General features: G+C 42.0%; 1 protein-coding gene across 1 annotated transcript in view; it reads left to right on the top strand.

Moving 5' to 3' along the window:
• The window catches only part of EFHC1 (EF-hand domain containing 1), an 81,924-nt gene that overhangs the window by 35,793 nt on the left and 22,971 nt on the right, over positions 1 to 23,160 (top strand). The window contains exons 5-7 of the mRNA XM_036767908.1: positions 5,690 to 5,882; positions 15,612 to 15,832; positions 22,362 to 22,502. Of these exons, the coding sequence (XP_036623803.1) occupies positions 5,690 to 5,882; positions 15,612 to 15,832; positions 22,362 to 22,502 (555 nt within the window). The remainder of the gene's footprint in view (positions 1 to 5,689; positions 5,883 to 15,611; positions 15,833 to 22,361; positions 22,503 to 23,160) is intronic.

Below are 23,160 nucleotides of genomic sequence, written 5' to 3'. Positions count from 1 at the left end.
TCTTTCTTGCAACAATTCTGTGAAGTAGGTAGTGCCTATACTATTGGGATATAATTATCCGTATTTTGCAGGTGAGGGAACTGATGCTCAGAAAGGGTGACTTGTCCTTCTATCCCCATCATAACCTGGCCCCCACCCTTTGTCCCTGCACAGCTTTCCCATACATTGTACTTCCCCTCTGTGTTTACCTTCTCTGTCCCCTTTCCCAGGGGCCTTCAGTCTGGACTGCTCCACTTTGAGGTGGGACAGAACCCCAAGCCTTGATCATTGCCCTAACCCCCATTCTCTTATATCCTCCTCCCACAGGGATTCTCTGCTCTGGAACCCCCTTAATGGACTCTCCCTCCCTCCCTGCCTGCCTACTGCTTCAGACACCAAAAATACTAGAAACCAGAATGAAATTGCTAAGTACCATGGTGACTTAGTGCCTGAGATCTGTGGAAGCCTGGTATAAATCAGAAATTCTGGGAATGAGATCAAAAAGGATAGCTAATTATTGGCTGTCCCAACTGCAAATAAAATAGGGGATGGACTGTCAGTGAGTTCAAGTTTTCCCTTTGAACTGATTGTGCCAAGTATGGTTCAACCAAGGTCCATCCCCTGACCATGATCTATCTGAGCCTTGATGCGCAAACAAACTGATTCTCTTTAATTCAATTCAGTTCAACAAGCATTTCATAAGCTCTTGTTTTGTGCCAGGATTTTTGCTGTGTTCTCTGGATACAAACATTAAAAAAAAAATTAGCCCCTCTCCTCAGGTAACCTATGCTCTCCTGGGAAAAGGTCTCCTGAAATAGTATGTTAAGCTTCCATAGTGGTTAAATGAGAATGTAATTAAGTATGGTACCCCCTCAGTTAGCTAACAAAGTTAAATGAGTGAACTATAAAGAAATAATGGGAATATGCTCAGGAGGAGAGATTGAGAGATACTGACAGTGTCCCCCAAGATCAGGGCCTTGCCCCTCAATATCAGGGCCTTGGAAGCGGCATCAGGCTCCAAGTAAGAAAGTTTACTTTCTGCTTCCTCTGGCCTCAGCCGGGGCTTCTGAGTCGTTTTATACCTCTTATAGCTCTATCATATTAAACATACTCAGTGCCTCCACTGTGGTGTTCTTTGATTTTTAGGAATTTTATTCCTTCAGTTTAGAAAGCATCACTTGCCATTCGTTAAAGTCTGATGATTTCCCCTTAAAAAAAAAAGAGCCTTTTATGTTAAGTTACTGATGTTTTTACTGTGGCTACAAATGGAAACCAGAAGACCGACATCGTGAGCCTTTTCTTATTTGTTGGAAAAACAGAATTTGAGAGTTAGAAGGGGCCTCAGCAGCCATCTAGACCAATTAATACACCAGAGGAATCTGTGTGACAACATAGCCACCCAAGGGGTCATCCACTTCAAACGTCCAATGAGAGAGGGCCCCTCAAAGCAGCCTGTTGTAGTTTTGGACGACTCTCTGCTCTCTGATACCCCCTTCAAATACATGAAGACAGCTGTCGCAGATCCTCCTGAGTCTTCTGTGGTCCAGGCTAAACATCTCCAGTTTCTTCATTGAATCTTCATACCTCATCTTCATATGCCTATCACCATGCTTGTTGCCATGCCCTCTGGATGCTCTCTGATTTATCAGCATCATTCTTAAATAGAGATAACCTAGCTTGAACAGTACTTCACATGCAGTCTGGTTAGGCACTCATTTCTGGAAGCTAAGCATCCCACAAAACCCCAAGACTACAGGTTTTTCTGGCTGTCGCATGACATCGCTGACTCAGACTAAGTTTGTGGTCCACTGAAACTGCCAGGCATTTTTGACAGACTTCTATCTAACCGTGCTTCTCCTACCTTCTACTTGTGAAATGGATTCTTTTCGGAGCCCATATCTAAGACTACATTTGTCCCCATTGTCCATCAAGGTCTTTTTGGATCTTGACTTTCTTACCCAGTGTGTTGGCTGTCTCTCCGAGCTTTGTTTCACTCTCAAGAGCATGCCATCTTTGCCTTTCTCCAAGTCACTGATAAAAATGTTAGATAGTGTAGGGCCAAGTATAGATCCTTGGGGTACCCCACTGGAGACCTCCACCTGCATGAACATAGAATTATTAACAACTAGTCACGGAGCCTAGCCATTCTACAAATTTCAGTTCTTTCTAATTAGATTATAGTTTAATCCCTCTTCATCATCCTCATAGGAATAGTATGTGATACTTTATCAAATGGTTGGTTAATATATAGGTAAATTCTATCTACAGAAGTCATATTATCAATATTATCCTATGATAAAAGGTTAATGTGCCATGACCTCACATTATGAAGCTGTTATGGCTTGTTTTTTTCTTTAACATTTAAATTTATTAATTTATTTTTAACATTCTTTTCTTTTTAAATTTTGAGTTCCAAATTTTCTCCCTTTCACACTTACTAAGAAGGCAAGCAATATGATATCAGTTATGCATGTGAAATCATGTGAAACATATTTCCGTATTAGCCATATTTTTTAAAGAGATAAGCATGATAAAGAAAGTGGGAATATTATACTTCCGTTTGTACTCAAGAATTCATCAGTTCCCTCTCTGCAGGTGGATAGCATTTTTTCGTCATGAGTCCTTTGGAACTGTTCTGGATCATTGAGTTGATCAGAGTAGCCAAGTCTCTCGCAGTGGACCATGATTATTGATTGTTCAGTCATTTCAGTCGCGTATGACTTTGTGACCCCCATTTGGGATTTTCTTGGCAAAGACACTGGAACGGTTTGCCATTTCCTTCTCCAGCTCATTTTACTGAGGAGGAAACTGAGGCAAACAGGGTGAAGTGACTTGCCCAGGGTCACACATCTAGGAAGTGTCAGAGGCTCAACTGGAGCTCAGGAAGATGAGTCTTCCTGACTCCCAGCCCGATTCTCTATCCAGGGTACTACATAGCTGCCCTGATCATTACAACATTGCTGTTACCAAAGGCAATCATCTCCTGGTTCTTCTCACTTTACTTTGCATCAATTGTGTAGTTCTTGCCATGATTTTCTAAAACCACTTCCCTCGCCATTTCTTATGGCACAGTGGTACTCCATCATAGTCGTATGCCACAATTTGTTTAGCCATTCCCCCATTAATGAGCAGCCCCTCAATTTCTACTTCTTGCCATCACAAAAAAAATGCTACTTTAAATAATTTTTGTACATATAGGTCCTTTTCCTTTGATCTTTTTGGGACATAGATCCAGCAGTGGTATCGCTGCGCCAAGGGTACGCACAATTTTATAGCCCTTTGGGCGTAGTTCCAAATTGTTTTCCAAAATAGTTGGACCAGTTCTTACTGCACCAGCAGTTCATTAGTATGCCTATTTTCCCTCATCCCCTCCAGCACTTGTCATTTTTTTTTCATATTACTTACTTTCTCAATGGGTTGGAAGGGGAGTGTTTGGGACTCAACAAACAGACCTTGTCTGATTCAAATCTCAATGCATAGTTACCAGGGTTTAACAAAGTCCCAACATCCAGGTTTACAAGCTAAGCTGGGGGGGCTCTTAACTACAGCTGCCCAGTCTCCACATTAACACACCTCCAAGAGTGAGAGCCCCAAAGGAGAACGCCAACCCCCGGGTTTATATGTCTTGTTCAGGGCCAAAGGTGACCTTAAAGTGTTACAAAAATGTGACTTAAACCCACGTGGTCTAAAAGCCTCTGATGACACAAACATGTCACTCAAACCCATGTAAACTAGGCTTTCCCTTGAGGCAAGGAGGTCATCAAGGACTCCTAATTTAATCAAGGAAACAAAGGCCAAACTCTTCAGGGACACTTGATTGAATAAATGTTAAAGCCCGGCTTAATTACCAATGCACTGTTTTGACTTCATTATTTTCTTTTGAGTTTGTGTCTTGATCTTCCCTGTCACCATAATAGCTTTTCATGATCAGCTGCCTTTTGTTTGTTTGCTCTGCGTTTAGCTGTGCAGAAAAGCCTGAAGCTTGAGAAAAGAGCCCTTCCTTCCCCATTCCAGGAAGAGAGCCCAACGTTAGGATAAAGTTCCAAATCGAGAAATAGGGTAGAAAAGCGAGCAAACAACAGCAACGAAAGAAAAGAGAGCATATACCCTAGCATACATCTGGATGATCGAAGTTCCCCCTCATAACCATGTCAGGCCTTCATCCCAGATTGGTGATCTATCTCCCAAACTCTTCCTCTAAGTCCTTTTTATGTCCAGGTGGTCGGTAGTAAACTTTAAGGACAAAAAAAATCAGTTAAGTTTCTCTTTCTGCTTGCTTTACTCAGCTATTCTCCATTATATGTTTCCTGCTCTGATTTCTGTATTTCCTCCTGAGTATGCCTTCTTGCTGTACAATGCTACTATCCCCTTTTCTGCCTGTATGGTTTCCTCTGAATAAAATATTCTATTGTAGAGCCATTTTCCAGGCATGGGTTTCATCCCACCAAGTCTTAAGGATGAGGTCAAATTTGCTTCTTTGTATTAGGATTTCTACTTCCGCCGCCCCTGTTGCCTAGACATTTGGTGTTTACGTATGGACATTTGAGACCAAGAGTTTTATTACGTGTTCCTTTTTTGGATTTTGAATTTACAGGGGTCCCAACTGCTGTTCTTCTGAACTATAATTGTTCTCTTGATGGATATACATAGGCAGTCTTATCATTCCTCCATTCTTTAGTTTAAAGACCTTTTTTTTTTAGATTTGCAGAAAACCTTATAAGTACATTCTTAATCAGGCTTTGTTAGCTGTGCTCCATCCCCGGTCAGGGGTATATTATTCCTGTGTTTTAAGCCATCATTCAAAATCCAAATCCCATTCTTGGACACTGCCTTCTTAGCCAGGTGATCATATCCTAAATAATTGTTTCTTTTCAACATCCCTTGCTTTCAGTGAACAACAGTAAAGAAAAAAACAACTTAGACACCTCTGATCTTCAGTTTCTTGCCCAAGACTTCATAATCTTTGGAAATCCTTTTTTTAGGTTCCTTCAGACAATACTGTTTGTGCCCTGGTGAATCATCACAAGTGGGTAGTGGCATCTGTTTTGATTAATCTCGGGAGAATCTCTGTGTGGGGTCCTGGATACATGACTCAGAGAGACAGCAGGCCTCTCCACTGTTGTTTTGTCCACAGATTCTGCCTTTGGTGCCCCTGTTCAGAGAGGCAGGGACTGCTTCTTCTCTTTGATGCTTCCTTTGACATGTATAAGTAATTTTAACATAACTTTGTTATGTCGCTGTGAATAGAACCAGTTACTCTTTGTACTTCGGCCGATTTTATTTACAGATCAGTATTTCGGTTTTAACTGAGTTATTCTTTTTTCATTACAAGGAAGGGCTCTTTGCATTTTAGATATATACAGGGATATATTCAAGATGAAGGTGGTATAGGAACAAAGACTATCAATTAAACATCAGATTTTTAAAAATAAGTGGAACTGTTTAGCGTCTGATTTCTGTACAGAGTACATCTTTTACTCATTTCTAGCTGTTGACCACTATTGCAGGATTTCAGGTGCCACTGCAGTGCCTTGGAAGGATTTCCTTTCTTTGAGCTCATCACAGGGCAGCTACTTTGCCACCTTGATGCCTACTGATCTGTATTTGTTTATGTTTAAATCTTAAATGACAAAGAGGAAAAATTAGGCCCCCTTCTTGGGGGATGGGCAGCACCACTTCTTTTTTAAGTAATTGTTTTGGATTCCTCCAGGTCCTCCGATTCTATTCAATTTGGGATGACACAGATAGCATGTTTGGAGACAGTCGAACCTATATTATTCACTACTATCTTGCTGATGATACAGTGGAAGTTCGAGAGGTCCATGAACGGAATGATGGGCGAGATCCTTTCCCAGTCCTGGTGAGGCGCCAGCGCTTGCCCAAAGTCTTGGTGGATGATTCAAGTAAGAGTTTCTATGGAATTGGTTTGTCTTCTGTTATTTCATTTCTCTTTAAATAGGCAGGATCTGTAGCATTTTTGGGGGGGGGGGGAGGATCTCAAAGTAGTTAACAGATGAACTTGTCTTTAGAAGTTTGGGAGGGCCTTAGAAAGATATTCTCCCCTCTAGGCAGCAAGACAGACCTGCCTTTGGTTCTGATCTTTACTCCTCTGTTTATCCACATCTGTGATTGCTATGGATGATGGAGTGTCCAGCTAACAGGTGCCATATTTGGGAAGAGAGGAGTGTGCTGCTAGATTTATTTGAAATGAACAATTAATTCACTGTCACTTTTTTCTCTAACTCCAGGGAGAATTCTACAGAATGAACCAGTGGCAGGCTGGGTATAACAATCTGATTTCTTGAGCTTTTTTATTTTTTGCCCACAAACTCATTACTGTCTTTTGATTTTTTTATTATTTCGTTTTTTAGGGCTCTCCGGTGATTTAAAAAAAAAAGTTCAAAGAATCAAGGATCTTTCTTCCTTACATGCCTACTGTTTTTACTTTTCACCATCCCAATCCAACTATCTAGCAGTAAACTAGCCCATATCTCTGCCCTTTGCCCTGTTGCTGATCCCCACCTAGAATGGAGACCCTCTATCCTGGACCTTTAGAGACCATGTCCCCTGTCTTTGGGGAAACCAATCAACTTAGCTTTGGAGCTGCACCTTGGGACTGGGTTGTCCTGATTTGTGGGCCAGTGAGTGCAAAATATATAAACCACTATATGTAGCTAGCTAGAGACTACACTTCACATACCATCTAGCCATCCATACGAAAACAGGGTCTGTCCAGCCCTCGCCCCACCCTTGCTTCCTTCCCACCTCTTCCTCTAGAAAAAGTAATCAAGCCAGTATTTTCATTGCTACTGGAATGCTACTGGAATCAAATGCTCTATAGGTCCATTTACCACCCCTTAGATTCCTCAAGTCAAAATTCCCTTTTCTGTTCCCTTTTCACTCCCCTTTATGCATTTCCTCTTATTAAGTAAACATAAGCTTCTTGAAGGCAGGGATGACCTTACTTTCATATTTGTATTCCTAGCTCCCGTCACATTTTTTGTGGTTCAGTCTTTACAGTCATGTCTGACTCTTCAGGACCCCATTTGGGGTTTTCTTGTTAAAGATACAGGAGTGGTTTGCATTTCCCTCTCCGGCTCATTTTTACAGGTATGGAAATTGAAGCAGACAGAGTTAAATGACTTGTCCAGGCTCATGCAGATAGTAAGTGTCCGAGGCCAGATTTGGACTTAGGAAGATGACTGTTGCTGTCTTCGGCCCCAGCACTCTATCTACTATACCATTTAGTGGCCCCACCTATCCTATAGTAGGTGCTTAATCAATGCTTTAAAATTTTAAAAATGATTTCCTTAATTAGAAATTGCCCTGCTAGACAATGTTGCTGGGATGATGTAGCCTGTAGCTTGTTAAGATAGCCCCCACTGTGGCAACATCTGTTCTTTCTTCACTGGATTAAAATAGTTATGAAGAAGACAGATAAAAAGGGGAAGACACCTGCCATCCATAATCACTTGCCCATGGCAAATAGGCATCCTTGGTATACACGCCTGTTTTTGTTACTGACGTAAGGATTTAAAGAATTCTCTCTTAGCTACGTATAATGACCCTAAATCTCTCATTCACAGGTAGCTGAAAGCAATCTCTAGGTACTACTCATTTATCCTCATTGCATCCTTGGGAACTGGGAAATAAGGAATTCTGGAAATTTCTCCAGAGAAAGATTAACTTTGAGTCAGAGAACCAATAGCAGAACTGGGAATATTATGACATTAAGCTTCCATAGTGCTTAAGTGAGCATGAAATTAGATATAGTCCCTGCCCAGTGAGCTAACAAAGTTAGACGGATTAGGGAAATACAGAGAAATAATGAGGATGCACTTAGGGGGAGGAATTAAATGAGAGAGAGAATGTGGTCCCTGAAGCACAGAATCTTTTGCAGGTCCTCGTTCCATTTCCACTTTGGACTGCTTGGTTGATAGTTCACAACTTTCACTCTGGCAGGACTAAGTTTGAAATTTATAATTAAGCAATTTTCCTGAGCTCTGAACTCCCATGTAAACTTATAGGCGAGTGGTGCGGTGGCTTACCTAGGGAAAGAAACGTGGTGGCCAAGCAGGTAGTCAGCTCTTTTCAGAAATGTGGGGAAGGCCTTGTTGAGAAAATATGTCTTATTTAATATGACATATAGGGAGGAAAAGGCAACAGACTTGAACTCCGACCCAACAAACATAAACCAGAATGATATTATTCTGGAGCTAAGGCAAAAAGGTATTTGGTCAGTGGACCCTTTGTATCCAATTCAATTTCACAACTCTGTTCAGGGCTGAATATAAAGACAATACTAAGAGCTTATATTTGTAGCTTTAGGTTTGCAAAGTGTTTTATATAGACTTGATCCTTGCTGTAGTCCTATGAAATGTGTAACATAGGTGTTTTATTTTACCGATGAAGAATGCTTCAGACTTTCCATGCTGTCGAGTGTCAGAGGCAGGATTCAAGCTCAGCTCTCTTGACCTTGAGTCCAAGGCGCTTTCATATTATATACTCCCTATGAAATAGTGATAATAATCACTCACATCATTAGAGCAAGCTTTGTGCAGCATTTAATATTTTATCTTATTCTTTGCAGCCACCAAGGAAGTAAAAGTGCTTAGGAGTTCACCAAATACAGTTGGTCCTAGATCCACCGTGGCCATCTTCTTGCCGTGTTGCTGGGCTCCCACCTTGGAGCCCTGTGCTCCTGATTGGTGGTGGTCCACCATATCTAGCAGGTCCTAGGCCTGCTGTAGCCCCTGAATTGGGAAGGTCAAGGAAGGCTTGATGTCTCTGAGCTTGAACCTTAGAGAAGAAGAAGAATTTGAACAGGTAGCGATGAGAAGGAAGTACATTCCTGGTATGGGAGATGAATGAATGTACAGCGATAGGAGGTGGTGGGTTGGACTCAGGGAGTAGTTTATCAGGAATGTTCAAGGGCGTGGAGAAGAACAATGAGAACTGAGTTTGGACGGGTAGTTTAGAGCCAGGTTGAAGGTGGCCATAAGTGTCAGGCTGAGGAATTAGTATTTTATCATAGAGGGATTAGGAAGCCACCGGTGGTCTTTGAGCAGAGTGGTAATGATCAGAGCTATAAATTAGGTTATTTTGGTAGCCGTGTGGGAAGCACATGGTGTAGTGGAATGAGCACTAGATATGGACCTGAGTTGCTGTCTGAAGGTATAGTGGGTTGCTTTGGGAGGTAGAAAGTTTACCTTTCATTTGATCACTTCATGTGAGGGCTCGGTGATCACTTACTGGGCATGTTGTAGGAAGGTTCTTGTTTAGATGTGGGCTTGACTAGGTGGCCTCTGAAAGCCCTTTCAGTTCTGAGATTCTATGATTCTGGGGGAAGTCACTTTCATTTTTCTGAACCTCATATTTCTCATTTTTAAAATGAAGGGGTCAGAATGAGTAGATCTCATAGGTCCTCTCCAGCTTGCACTCTGTGATCCTGTGAGGGATGGATTAATGAAGGGAGAGGCTGAAGGCAGGAGAATATTACAAGAGTCCAAGAGAGAAATGATCGAATCAAAGGAGGTCCTGAATGAGTAGAGGAGGAGGTCACATAAGAGATGTTGTGGAGGTAAAAGCAACAGCACTTGACCTTGATCAGATTTGGGTGGGTGGAAGGAGAAGAGAGTCAAAGGTGACTGTGATGTTTGGGACTTGGGTGACCTAGAGAATGGTTGTGCAGTCATCATAAATTGAGACATTGGAAGGAGGGGTAGATTTAGGAGGGAATAATGGTTAGTTGAGTTTCGTGAATGTTGAGTTTGAGGTACTAGTGGAAAATGTCCCATGGGAATTTGGCTGTGTGACTCTAGAGGTTAGTGGAGATGCTGGGGTTGGACATTGAGACTGCTTCCTTAAGTGGTTAGAAGAGCTCATCTTAGACACACAAGGAAATCACAAAAAGAATATAGACTTCTCAGTAAACCAGGAAGGGAAAGACCCGGGCTGGGAGCGGATTTGAATTGGTTACCTGGACAGAGATATCCAAAACTGAAGAATCTCCACTATGCCTCTCCTAAACTGAACATATCAGGCTTCTGTCTGTTCATCTGCATATACTTTGTGCCCTTATATATCCTCACACCTGTGATTAGTTCTTTTTCTTCAATAAACACACTTGTCTGAGAGGTTTTGCCTGTAGATGAGCCATATACTGTGAATAAGGCTCTAGGGTATATGAGGAAGTCTTTGCTGAGGCCGCAGCCAAAGGAAGGACGCCTAATTCTTCAAATAGTCACCATGGTATATTGCCGTGGGATTATAATAATACCAACATTATTGTATAATGGCAACCTTACCCAAATTATTCATCTCTGATTTGCAATATTCATGTTAATGTATCAAGTGACCTGTTAATTCCTTTTCAGTGTGGCATGACTAAATTACTTTTGAATCCAGAGAATAGATTGCCTCTGTTGGAAGGACCCCCAGTACCAGTGTAGGGGAATAAGACTAGAGAGGCGCAGTAAAACAGCATGGATAGCAAGTTGGCCTGAGAGTCAGGAAGATCGGGATTCAAGTTTGCTTCCTTTAGTTGGGCTTACTGGTTGTGTGATCCTGGGTAAATCACGTAAATCTTCTGTGCCCCCAAGCAAGGCTTCTGTTATTGTCATCCTTGTTCAGGTGTGTTTGACTCTTCATGATCCCATTTGGGGTTTTCTTGGCAAAGATACTAGAGTGGTTTAACATTTCCTTCTCTGGTGCATTTTACAGATGAGGAAACTGAGGCAAACAGGGTTAAGTGACTTGCCCAGGGTAAAACAGCTAGTGAGTGTCCGAGGCCAGATTTAATCTCAGGAAATGAGTCTTCCCAACTCCAGCCCCAGCATACTATCCACTGCACCACCCAGCTGCCCCAAGCAAGACCAGGAATTGCAGAATGGCTGCTTATTTGTATTGGTAGAGGTGGTTCCCCCCATCACCACCAACTCTGAGATTGGCAATTCAGAGACTCTTTCCCCCATTTTACAGATGGAGATGAAATGCTGAGGAATTGTGATGTGCCTGCAATCACATAGCCAGGCCTCCTGGCTCTAGGGTGGAAAAAAATGGTGAAGCCAAGGTGAAATAAAATAATCAGGCCATTCATTCAGCAAACATTTATTAAGCATGTAATAGGTACCAAGCAAAGTGTTAGACCCTAGAAGAAAAATAAAGAGAAATGAGTCACAGGCAAAGACCTGTAGGAGAGATAAAGCAAGTCCATGAATAATTCTGATACAGATTGTCTGAGTGAGGTGCAATGAGCATGAGAGTTGATGGGAGGGGAGAGTACATTCAGCTGGGAAGAAGAATGAAGGAGCTGAGCCTGGAAGGAAGGGTCGCATTTCAGGAGGCAGAAGACGGCCTCCTGAGGATTTCCGATGGCCCAAGAAGGGTTGGAATTCATTTCAGGTGTGGGGAATGATGTGTGCAAAGATGTTAGTGGCAGGGATGATGCAGAGAGGCAATGTGGGTATATTGGAAAGAGCCCTGGCTCTGGAGTCACAGGACCTGAGTTCATATCGTGTCTCTGATGCTCACTTTGGACAAGTCATTTAAAACCTCGATATGCCTCATTTTCCTTCTCTGTGAAATGAGGGGGTTGGATTTGCTGGCCTTTGTCCCTGTGACAGCAGCAGGAATGAAAGCTGAGATCTGGCCATTCAGACTTGGTGCCTCTCCACGGAACAGAGAGCCATTGGATCATAGCTCTAGAGCTAAAAGGGACCCCAGAAGCCAGCACACCCAGCTTTCTCATTTTTATCGATTAGGAGAATGAGGGACAGCACGGTTAAGAAGGAGGAGATGCCTCAGAGGAGAACTGGCCGTGGAGCTAGGAAGAGCCACTCAGTCAGTACACTGTAAAGGGACAAGCAACTTCTGCTCTTCTCTTCCTTTCTCTAGGATGCACAGCGTGGAACTTTTTGGATCTTCCCATGGGGGTGGGGGGATAGGAGGGGTGGGCAAGGATGCTTCTTCCACCCCCACCCGCAGTAGTGACAGTTGTTTAACATGGCAGTCAGAAGATGTGTTTCCTAAGTCAGTTTGAGCCCCTGTCTGCCTTTTCTGCCAACAGATGGCTTCATCATTCCAAAGGTCCAAGTCCTTCAAGACTGAACACATGTCCCCCAGTAGTGTATGTGTGTGGGGGGAGGAATTGGGGGGAGAGGTGCTCAGCTCCAGGAGGTATTCTCCTCATCTAACCCTTGCTACAAATGGCACGTTGTCATACACTAATACACACCGTATACACTAACGATGGGTCTGAAAACTACATCATATGGGGAATGGTTGAAGGCGAGAGAGATATATTGCTTGGTAAAAGACAAAACAGATACGTGATGCCTATCTGAGTACTTGAAGGGCTGTCACTGTCATATAGAGTAGGGAATAAATTTCTCTTGAGAACTAACTCAAAACCAATGAACAGAAGTTGAAGGGAAATAAATCTTGGCTTGAAGAAATTTAGTAAATAGTTATTGCTGTTCCAGCTGTTTACTCAGCCCCCATCATTCAAAGTATTTGTGTAGAAGCTGAATGGTCATGTTTTAGAGGTATTTTAGAGGGAAGCTTTACTGACCTCTAAAGTCTCTTTCAATCCAAAGACCCTATGACTCTTCCATGGCGGTCAAATAGTTCTTCCTTTCCTTTGTAACTCAGTACTGATGCCATGGGGAAAGCCCTGGATTTGACATCAAGAATATAGGCTCAGATCCTGCTTCTTGCACTTGTGTGCCTTTAGGCAGGTCCTTCCACCTCTGGCTCATGGTTCCCTTATCTACAAAATAAGGGGGGTTGATTAGATGGCTTCCAATCTCTACCTGAGCTCTAAACTTTTGATCTATGATCCTTTTTTTTTGAGGGGGGAAGGCAGGGGCAATTGGGGTTAGATGACTTGCCCAAGGTCACACAGCTAGGAATGTGTCAAGTGTCTGAGGTTGGATTTGAACTCAGGTCCTCCCGACTCCAAGGTTGGTGCTCCACTCACTGTGCCACCTAGCTTTCCCTGATCTATGATCCTATTTCACTGTAAGCAAATAATGTTTGGGGTCTGCCAAGAATGGTGCTATATTAGTAGTTATTTTATGTATAAAGGGATATTTTTAAATAATTAGATACAGTTAAAACATTTTTTTTGATCCATTAAATTATGATCCCAATCCAGTACATGAAAATACATGAATGAATGAACATATGTTAATCACTTAAATGCCAGACATTTTGCTAAGTATTGAAACCACAAAGGCAAAAAGTGAGACTGTTCTTGCTCCCGGGGAGCTCATGTTGTAGTTGGAGAACATAATACATATAGCAGAGTGGAGGCCAAGGGAGGGAGTTTTGGTCTGGGGAGTCCCAGATCCATAGGGCATTCAATTGACACGCTCCTTGAAGAGATGGCACTGTTGGTTTGATTATTGGGCTCAGAATGGGTGGGCACACACGCATGGAAGCAGGCAGATGGCAAGATGGCCTGGGTGGATGATTGATGGGATATGAAGCTGAAGCATGCTCCAGAATTTGGGGCCAGCTAGCAGTAGTGACTAGGTCAGTTTGCACTCCTTCAGTCACCTGTCCAGACAGATGCACTCCAAAGATGTATGGATTCACTTTCTCAGAGTCTGGGGTCATAAATTTGGGAGGTCCAGTACAGAGGAGGTCTGGTGCAGAGAGGACTGTAGTCCAGATGGAGAGGAACAAGACAGCCCTGCAAGGGACAGATGACAAGGTGGTCTGGGTGGGACATGAAGGTGAAGTTTTAAGCTGTCAGAAGTAAAGAATCAGTCAGTCAATGAGCATTGAGCATCTATTGTATACCAGGTACAGTGCTAGATATGGAGGGTACAAAGTCAGGAATGAAATTTTATTGGGGGAAACAACACAAATGTAAATAAGCATTTAAAAAAAAAGTATAAAGCAATTTTGTTCCAGGAGGAGGAGGTGCATTATTGGCTGGGTGGATTAGGAAAGACTTGAGTAAAAGGTGGTGCATGAGCTAAGCTTAGGGGGGAAAAAACACCCAGAGATTCCAGAAGTCAGAGAAGGCAGAGGACTGCATTCCAGGAATGGGGTCAGACTGTACAAAAAAATGGGCAAGGGAGACGAAGGAAGAGCCAGAAGGCAAGTTTAGCTGGACCTTGGGGTGTGTAAAGGGGAGTAGTTATAATAAAGCTGGAAAGGTAGATAAGAACCAGCTAGTGTTTAAATGCCAAACACAGGTGTTTTTATTTGATATTGAGGTAATTAAGTAACAGAAAAGATGCCGACCTTCATTAGTAGAAGGGTTTCCTTACCTGAAAGTTCCCTTTACTAAAGACAACACAGGTCCCGTCCTATCCCTAAAGGTAGACATTGGAGTTTATTGAGCAGGGGAACAATGTGTTCAGTGACTGCTTTAGTGAAAATCCCTTTGGTGACTATGCAAAGGATGGATTAAAGAGAAGAAAAGCTTAAGGGATGGAGACCCATTAGTAAGCCACTGAAATAGTCTAGATGAGGGGTGAGGAGGTCCTTAAACTAGGGCAGTGGCTACATGAGTAGAAAGAAGGGGATGGTTGTGAGAGATGATGGGGAGATAAAATCAGCATTTGCTAACTGGTACATGGGGTGAATCAGTCAAGAATGAATCTTAGATTGCAGAACTGGGTGAATGGAAGGGGGCATAGTACCTTTAACAGAAATAAAGAAGTTCAGAAGAAGGGTGGTTTGGGGAGAATGAAAATGAACTCTGTTTTGAACATGCTGAGTTTGAGATACTGATGAGCCATCTGAGTCGAAATGTCCAATAGGTACTTGGTGGTGGAACTCAGGAAAGAGACTAGAGCTGAATATGTAGACTTGGGAGTCATTTGCATAGAGATGATAATTAAATCCATGGAAGCTGGTGGGGGAGTGTAGAGAGAGAAATGGGAACAAGCCTGCAGCCTTTGGGGTGGTATGCCCAAAGTTAGGGTGCAGGATATAGAAGATCCAGCGAAGGAGACTAACATTAGATCAGACAGGGAGGAGGAAACCCAAGTATAATGAAAACTGATTGGGAAGGAGTGAGTCTCCATGAGGAGAGGTTAGTCAGTAAGTTAAATGCTGTAGATGAGGTCAAGAAGGATTAAGACTGACAAAAAGCCATCAGATCTGGTCATTAAGAAATCATTGGCGACTTTGGAGAGAACAGTTTTCACGGAACGATGAAGTCAAAAGTCATATTGCAAAGGGTTGAGAAGTGAGTGAGAGACGATAAAGGCAAAAAAGAAGAAACATCTGAATATAAGTAACTTGGCTCATATATAGCCTGTGGCTAGGACAGGATAAAAACTTAGGACTACCTTAGCCTTTTAGTTGACCCAAATTTTCCTCCTAAACTCATTTCAAATGCCGTCTACACAAAGGCTATGCTCTTTCTTCCCACTGCTAGCATCTTCTTCCTCTCCTTTACTCTCCGTTTATTTTATAGATACTTATCTATGCACATGTTGGCTCCCCCAATAGATTAGGAGTGCCTTGAAAGCAGAGATTATTTTATTTTTCTCTTCATACCCCCAGCGCCTGGCACAGTGCTTGGCACACAGTGGGCATATAATAGTGGTTTGGTGACTGAGAATCAGCCCTTTCCCTTTTGTTTTTCTGTCTCCCTATTTTTACATTAGAGGACTTCCCTCGGTGTGTCTTGGAAGTTACTGATCAAGACGTGCTAGAATGGTTCACTGCCAAAGACTTCGCTGTGGGTCAACCTGTTACCCTACTTGGACGGACCTTTTTCATCTATGATTGCGACAAATTCACTCGAGAGTTTTGCCGGGATAAGTTTGGGCTTCCTGAATTCCCGGTCATTGATGTGAGCAAGAAGCCGCCGCCTGTCATAAAACAGGTAGGGACATACCAGTCTTGATGAGATGAGAACAAATCTTTTGATGTAGAAATTTTAAAAGTACTTTTAAGATTTTAGGCCACCAGACCCTGGTCAAAAACCATCAGCTTAAAAAGATTGAAGTAAAAAGAAATTTATGCATTTAAGATATTAAGGATGTGATGGAAAAGAGTGTAGCCTTTCATTGCTATACTTTTTTTTTTTGTAAGAGGCTAACTGTTCTGTTGTTCGTTCTTTTTAGTGGTGTCTGACTCCTGCTGACCCCATTTGGGGCTTTCTTGGCAGATACTGGAGTGGTTTTCCATTTCCTTCTCCAGCTAATTTTACAGATGAGGAAACTAAAGGCAGGCAGGGTTATGTGATTTGCCCAGTTAGGCAGACAGGGTTAAATGATTTCCCCAGGGTCACACAGCTAGTAAGTTTCTGAGGCCGTATTTGAACTCAGGTCGTTCTAACTCTAGGCCTGGCACTCTGTCTGCTACACCACCTATTTCAATGGTACAGTTCACCACAAAAGTCCATGTTGAAGTAAAAGTTCATAGTACTTTTAATTCCATGAAAATCGATGGAACAATATCAGCCTTTTAGCATTCCATTTAGACCACATACCTTATTGGAATAAGAATATGGGATGTGTATATATGTATCTGTGTATGTATTTATATCTATATATATCATAATGTTACCATGTTATATAAATATATAATACACAGCTATATATCCATATCTATATATCTAAATAAATCAAGGCACCATCATATTATAGAGAAAAACACACTAGACAGATTGTACATTGTGCAAAGACTAGTTACATAGTCCTGAATAAGTCAGTTAATCTTTGCTTCCCGTCTTTCAAATAGACATGGTGATAGGTACACTCCATCTCCTTCACCATGCTGTTGCGAGGATGCGATCGATCCTGTCCATAAGATTCTGTGAACTCCAAGTCACTTCCTAAAGGAAAAGTATTGTTATCTTTACCCCAAAAGTATTTGAAAGGAAATTGCTAATGAAGTATATGCCTGAGGCCAAGAGATGTGATAATTTTTGAAAGCAGCAAGATTTTTATTTTTGTCTTTGTGCCTGGAGCAGAGGAGACACTTAGCAAATGCTCGTTGCTTGATCAATTGGCTGTACCTTGCTGCCCCTCCCTGAGGACTGTAGAGGCTCTTGAAAGGAATTGGTCAGGGATTTGTGCTAATACTTTTTTAAAATCATTTTTTCATTGACCAAATTCTTGATTTTAGAGTAAATGTGCTCATAGTATAATGGTAGCAACCTTTGCACACGCACACAAAAACCAAAGCAAGCCAAAATCCTTTATAACTATTTGGTGACCCCCACAAACAGCAGAATGTGTAGCCGTTAAGATACCAGCATTTTCCAGGAGTACGTCATTGCATTATCTCTATTTTATAGATAAGGATATTGAAAGATAAACTACTTACTCAGGATTACATTGCAAGCTCCACTGTTCATTGTAGAATTACACAATGCATTATATATACATGCAATCACATCATTTGAATTAAACCACATTATTCCCATGAAAATGTTTATATAACTAGCATTTGAGGAAGAATGGGAAAAGATTGAGAGCAGCGTTCTGTGCTCTCTTGGATTCCATTTCCTCTGAGCAAATGAAAATTTCCCAACTCGAATCCTCTCCAGGTCTTCTTGTCCGGTCTTCTCCCTACTTTCCCACTTCCTTCTCCCCTTCTTACTTATTTTTTAGGTGTAAGAAGTGGGTCAGAAAAGGGTATGAGGAAGAACTTTTCCAGTTATTTTTTTTCCCCTCAGACATTTCTTATGGTCCTCATTCTAAATTCTTTGCCCGTCTTTGTTATGGTAAATTCTCTATGATGAATAATCTTATGCAAACACGTTGCCTATACTGCCCATGGAAACAGGGCATCAGGGTCAAGTAAGCCTTGATAGTTTAACAGTTTTATTGCCCCAACTCTGTCTGCCCTCCTGGTTCAGAATTTTCCAATCCCTGACTTAGGTCAGCCTGCAAATGTACAGGGTAAAGGTTGAAAGATAGTTTCTGACTATATATGTTTATATCTTTATATCAGCATTCTGATCATTCCATCTAGAAGAGCTCACGTAAGCAGAACAACATGGTGCATAAAAGATATACAAGAGCTTAGTGGAGGAAAGGGGGTGTGAAACCCTTCAGATTAAATCTCCCTTCACCCCTTCCCTCTCCCCTTACTGGATTTAGGGCAATTTCTTTCATTGGTTAATTCACTAGAGAAAGGGAGAGTTTCATTTGTGTTTTCTAGCTTTTATGTTTTTCTAGTGCAAATTCTAGCTAAGTACACACAACAGAATTCTGCTTTGGCAAAAATTGGATAGACTGTGGAGTTAATCACGATGAGATTAGTGTGTGTGTGTGCGTGTGTGAAGTCTGCTTAGAAGGATTAATAATAATTAATTGAAAATGACTTCTACTTCAGAACTCACCCTTGAAGACTGCATAAAAGTGAGTAAATATATAAAACCAAGTTGTGCTTCCCAAATCAGATTTAAACCCAGGTTCCCAGACTCCAAATCCGGCACTCTTTCCATAACGCCACGCAGATCCTTCGTAGATTACCTGCCCAGGTTGCTGGAAGAACATAGAATTTCAGAGTTGAAATGGACCCTAACTGGCATACAGTCCAAACTGTATCCCCAAAACAGTCACCACCAGAGCATGCTCAACAAATCCCATTCATGAAGACGCCTAGTAGAATGGAGTGGAGGGTCCCACTACCTGCCGGGTCTACCAGTTGCACCTCAGGAGAGCTCTCATTGTCAGGAAGCGTGTTCTTACCTCAAGGTTAAATTTCTTTTTGCGACTTTCTTCCATCATTCTTAGTTCTGCCCACTGCTATCAGTGCACCACTTGGGCTTTTCATCTGTTACGCCTGGCTCTTGCTACATGGCTGGCCCATCTTTCCAGTGCCTAGGGTGGACATTCTTTGAGAACAGTTATTATTTCATGTTTTGTCTTTAGATCGCTGGAGCCTGGCACCAAGCCTTGCATATGGCAGGCCCTTAAAAACGTATAATGAATCACATATATTTCTTGCGTGATATCATTTACACCATTTCTCATGCACAAGTCATCATTGGCAATATGTTTCATCTTGCTTATGCCTACCATATGTCTCCCTGTTTCTTTTTGGGTCATAAGTAATTTTTATTCTTTGGAAATTGGTATTCTATGATTTGTAACCATATGGCATCAACAGAAGAATATTGGTGCTAGAAAGATTTTTTTTGGTTGGGGAGCAGCTTGGGATTATTGAAAGCCCTCTATAATTACCCAAAACAATCTCACCTACTCTGGTTCCTATTTCGTTTTGTGCCTAGATCATTGTCCATCTGCAGTGCCTCTATGATATATGGGCTAATGGGCTAACTGCAGTCTTCCCATCCAACTTCGTGTCATAGATTGGACAGCACACAGTCTTAATTCATTTTTCCCCATGTGAATTTTTGGGACAATCTCTTTCAAATGGTAATAAATCTCAATGGTTTCCTCTGGGTCTTTTAACATCTAAACATTCATGGGTGCTAGTAAAAGCACGCAATGACTCACCATTAGTCTGCTCCACGCGAAGCACTGTGCTAGGCTCTGAGAATACAGAGACAGATTAAAAAAAACCACAAACGTTCCCACCCTCAAGGAGTTTACATTCTATACAGATGGATATGGCAAAAGGAAAATTGAAGAGAAAGCACCCTAACAGCCAGGTAGAGAAGGGAGGGCTTCATGGAGCAGCTGAAACTTAAAGAAAGACAGAGATTCTGAGAAGCAGAAACCAAGTACAATCTAGGCCCGGGGGATGGATTATGTGGCAGATTGAGTTTTGGGAATAAGTAGTTATCTAATTTTTCTGGAAAACAGAGTTCCTGAAAGGGAATAGTATGAAATAAGGCTGGACAAAGAAAGCTCAGTGGGAGTGAGATCGTGGGAGGCCTTAAATGCAAGATTAAGTGGCTTTTTCATTCTTCCTAAATACAATGGGGAGTCACTGAAGGTTTTTGAGAAGTAAAAAAAAAAACATCCTGTACCTATGCCTTAGGACAGAGTTTTAGAAGTTTTGTGAAAGGTGAATTAGGGAGAGAGAATTGAGGAAAAGACAGTATTAGGCTATTACAGTAGTAGCAAGGAAAGATGTGGGGCTCTGAATTAGCGTAATGACCGTGTGAGTGGACAGAAGGAGACAAATGGGAGAGATGTTTGAGAACTAAAGTTTGGAAGACTTGGGAACTGATTAGATTTGAGGGAGGGACGAGAAAGAGGGAGGTGTCAAGGATGACAAATATAACCTGGGAGGTTAGCCTGAGATGATCGTATTCCCAACAGAAACGGCAAAATCTAAGAGAGCGAACTCCCTTTTGGACAGGTTTGAGTATGAGATGCGCGTGAGACAGTCCAGGAGGATATGTCCCATGCAGGAGAGAGCTGACAGTTCATGGCTGAAGTTTAGTTCAGGAGAGATTAAATAGAGATTTGGGAGTCATCTGCATAAAGAGAATACTTGAACCCATGGCAGCTCCTGAGATCTCTAAGGGCACATTGCTGCTGCTGCTGCTGCTTTGCTCTCAAAGACAACCATGACATCAGGAAGTTGATGCCATGACTTGCAAGTGAATTGGACTTAAGTGAGGGAGGGCTCCAGAGACATCTGGGTCCAAGGCAAAGCTCTGAAGAGCTCACAGTCTCCAGTGAGGAGATAGATGGTGATTCAGCCAAAGCCACCTGAAGAGCAGTCTGGCCAGCATGCCGGGAGAACTAGGAGTGAGTAATGTCACGAAAGCCGGGGGAGTAGGGAACGCTTGGGAGGAATGGCTGACCAGTAGTATTAAAAGCTGCACAGAAGCAATGGAGGTTGAGGAATGAGAAAAGGCCATTGGCTTTAGCTTTCGAGAGGTGATAACCTTAAAAATAAAGTGGTGGGATCACAAGCCAAATTGTGAGAAAATGAGAAGCAAATGGGTAGTGATGAAGTGGGAGCAGTGAGGTCACATAGCAAGGTAGGTCGGGCTGTCCATCTATCACACACGCACACACACATGCACACGTCTATGTATCTATATACATATGTATATGTTAAATTTCATTATAATGAAGTCCATACAATATTTGCCTTAGTAAACTTTTGTTATAATGAATGATATAAATTGCATCCCTAACCTGGAAAACCTTGAAATACAGCTCATACCCTTCCTCACAGTGATGAATTAATAACTAAAAAGAAATAATAATAATTCTTTATTTTTATGCAATCCATGCTTCAAAGCATGGGATGTTTGATAAACCAATGTGCGTGCAAGAGGAGGTTCCTAATTGGCAGAGGTAATTTATTGTCTGGACCTGTGTGTCTCTCTCCTCCCAAAAGCTCTCATCGACTCTGCCATTCCTATAAGCACACAGCATCGATCAGTCAATTGACAATCAATAAACATAAAGTGCTTACTATGTGTTGGGCCCTCTACTAAGCACTAGAGACACAAAGGAGCTTGCATTCTAATGCTTCGCGTAGCGCTCTTTCCACCCATTCCTCCAGCACATGCAGCAGTGTGCAAATTGTCCCAGACTTGGAAGCCCAGGTTACATTTAGATAGTCTTTTATAATTTACAAAAATCTTAACTGAAGGAAGTGGAGCAGACACGATTCTCTTGATTCTCTTGGGGGCTCAGCGAGGGCTGAGTGATTTGCCCAGGTCACAGCAGAAAGCTGTAGAGACTCAGGTCCTAACTCAAGTGTGCTTTCTACTGTAAGATGCTGCACAGTACCGTAGAAGTGCTTATGAAGCATATTGCCCTTTCTAACAACCATAGAAATGTATGTATAAATCAGGTTTTTTTTTTTTAGAGCTTTTCAGTGCCATTCATAATATTTATAGTACTTCAGAGAGCCAAACTATTAATGAGCCTCTCCAAACCTAGACTGGTCCTCAGAGGACAGACATAGTCACTGGACTCACATGTGAAATTCTGCCCACTTGGTTAGGGCTGCCAGAGCTTGAGGTCTAATGACATAACCTTGGAGAGCATGGGGTCACCTTCACACCATGATGGGGTGTCAGAAGAGGATTTTGATGGAAGTCAGCCATCCAACAAGCACAGGTCAGGAAATGGATAGTGCAGTGATAGAGCGCTAGGCCCAGAGTCAGGAAGATTCATCTTTCAGAGTTCAAATCTGGCCCCAGACATTTACTTGCTGTGTGACCCTGGGTGAGTCACTTTACCCTCACTTTACCTCAGTTTCCTCATCTGTAAAGTGATCTAGAGAAGGAAATGGCAAATTGCTTCAGCATCTCTGCCAAGAAAACCCCAAATGGAGTCACAAAGAGTTGGACATGACTAAAAAATGACTGACCGATGTGCCGGGCACTGTACTAAACATTGAGGATACAAAGAAAGGCAGAAACACAATCCTTGTAAGGAGCTCACGTTCCGATGGCAGTTAATGTTATTGTTTTGTTATGTCATACTTGGCTGTTTTTGCCTCTCCCTTTTCTCCAGGAATTACCTCCCTATAATGGTTTTGGATTCGTCGAAGATTCTGCTCAGAATTGCTTTGCCCTGATTCCAAAGACCCCCAAAAAAGATATTCTCAAGCTGTTGATGGATGATCAAATAGTGCTTCGATATATGGCTGTGCTGGTGAGTACTGTTTTCATAAAGAGTCCTTGGACCATGACTGTTCAGTATGTGGTTCACTTGTCAGTGGATTGGCATATCAAAGTATAAGAGACTTAGCTCCTGGCTTTCAGGTGGATCAGGCATTATCATCATTTCCACTGTACAAGTGAGACATTTGGGCCTATTACCATGACTACCCAAAACTTCATAGCTCATAGAGTGAGTAGCATCCTCTGCCTTCGAAGTGTTCCTTCCTCTATGCCATGGGCTTCTATGTATTGATCTCTTTTGGGGGACTGCCTCTATCTGACCTACTCGATACTATGCCATTTACAGATGAGTGTTTAGAAATGCCATTTCCTGACCTAGATTAACTGGAATCCTCATTTAACCAAAATCTGTATTTCCTCTTGCCCTGAACATGTTGGAGACATAGACAGATCTAAAAACAAAGTTGAAATCTGGTTCATTTGAAACAGCAGGTAATAGAGTCCCTTCTAGAAAAGGTATCCAATGTGCAATGTGGTTATCAAGTCTAGGACCACAATTTATTTCCTCCACCACTGAAAATGCTTAAACAAACCACAAGTATAAAGCAGTACTTCACCAGTAAATGCTTAAAATCAAAGAACAATGTCAGAATTTAAAGGGATTTGAGACATCGTTTAGTCTCTTTAAT

The sequence above is a fragment of the Trichosurus vulpecula genome, chromosome 7 (assembly GCF_011100635.1).
Source record: "Trichosurus vulpecula isolate mTriVul1 chromosome 7, mTriVul1.pri, whole genome shotgun sequence".
Classification (NCBI taxonomy): Eukaryota; Metazoa; Chordata; class Mammalia; order Diprotodontia; family Phalangeridae; genus Trichosurus; species Trichosurus vulpecula.
Note: the sequence above shows the minus strand (reverse complement) of the source record. Positions and strands in the feature narration are given on the sequence as shown.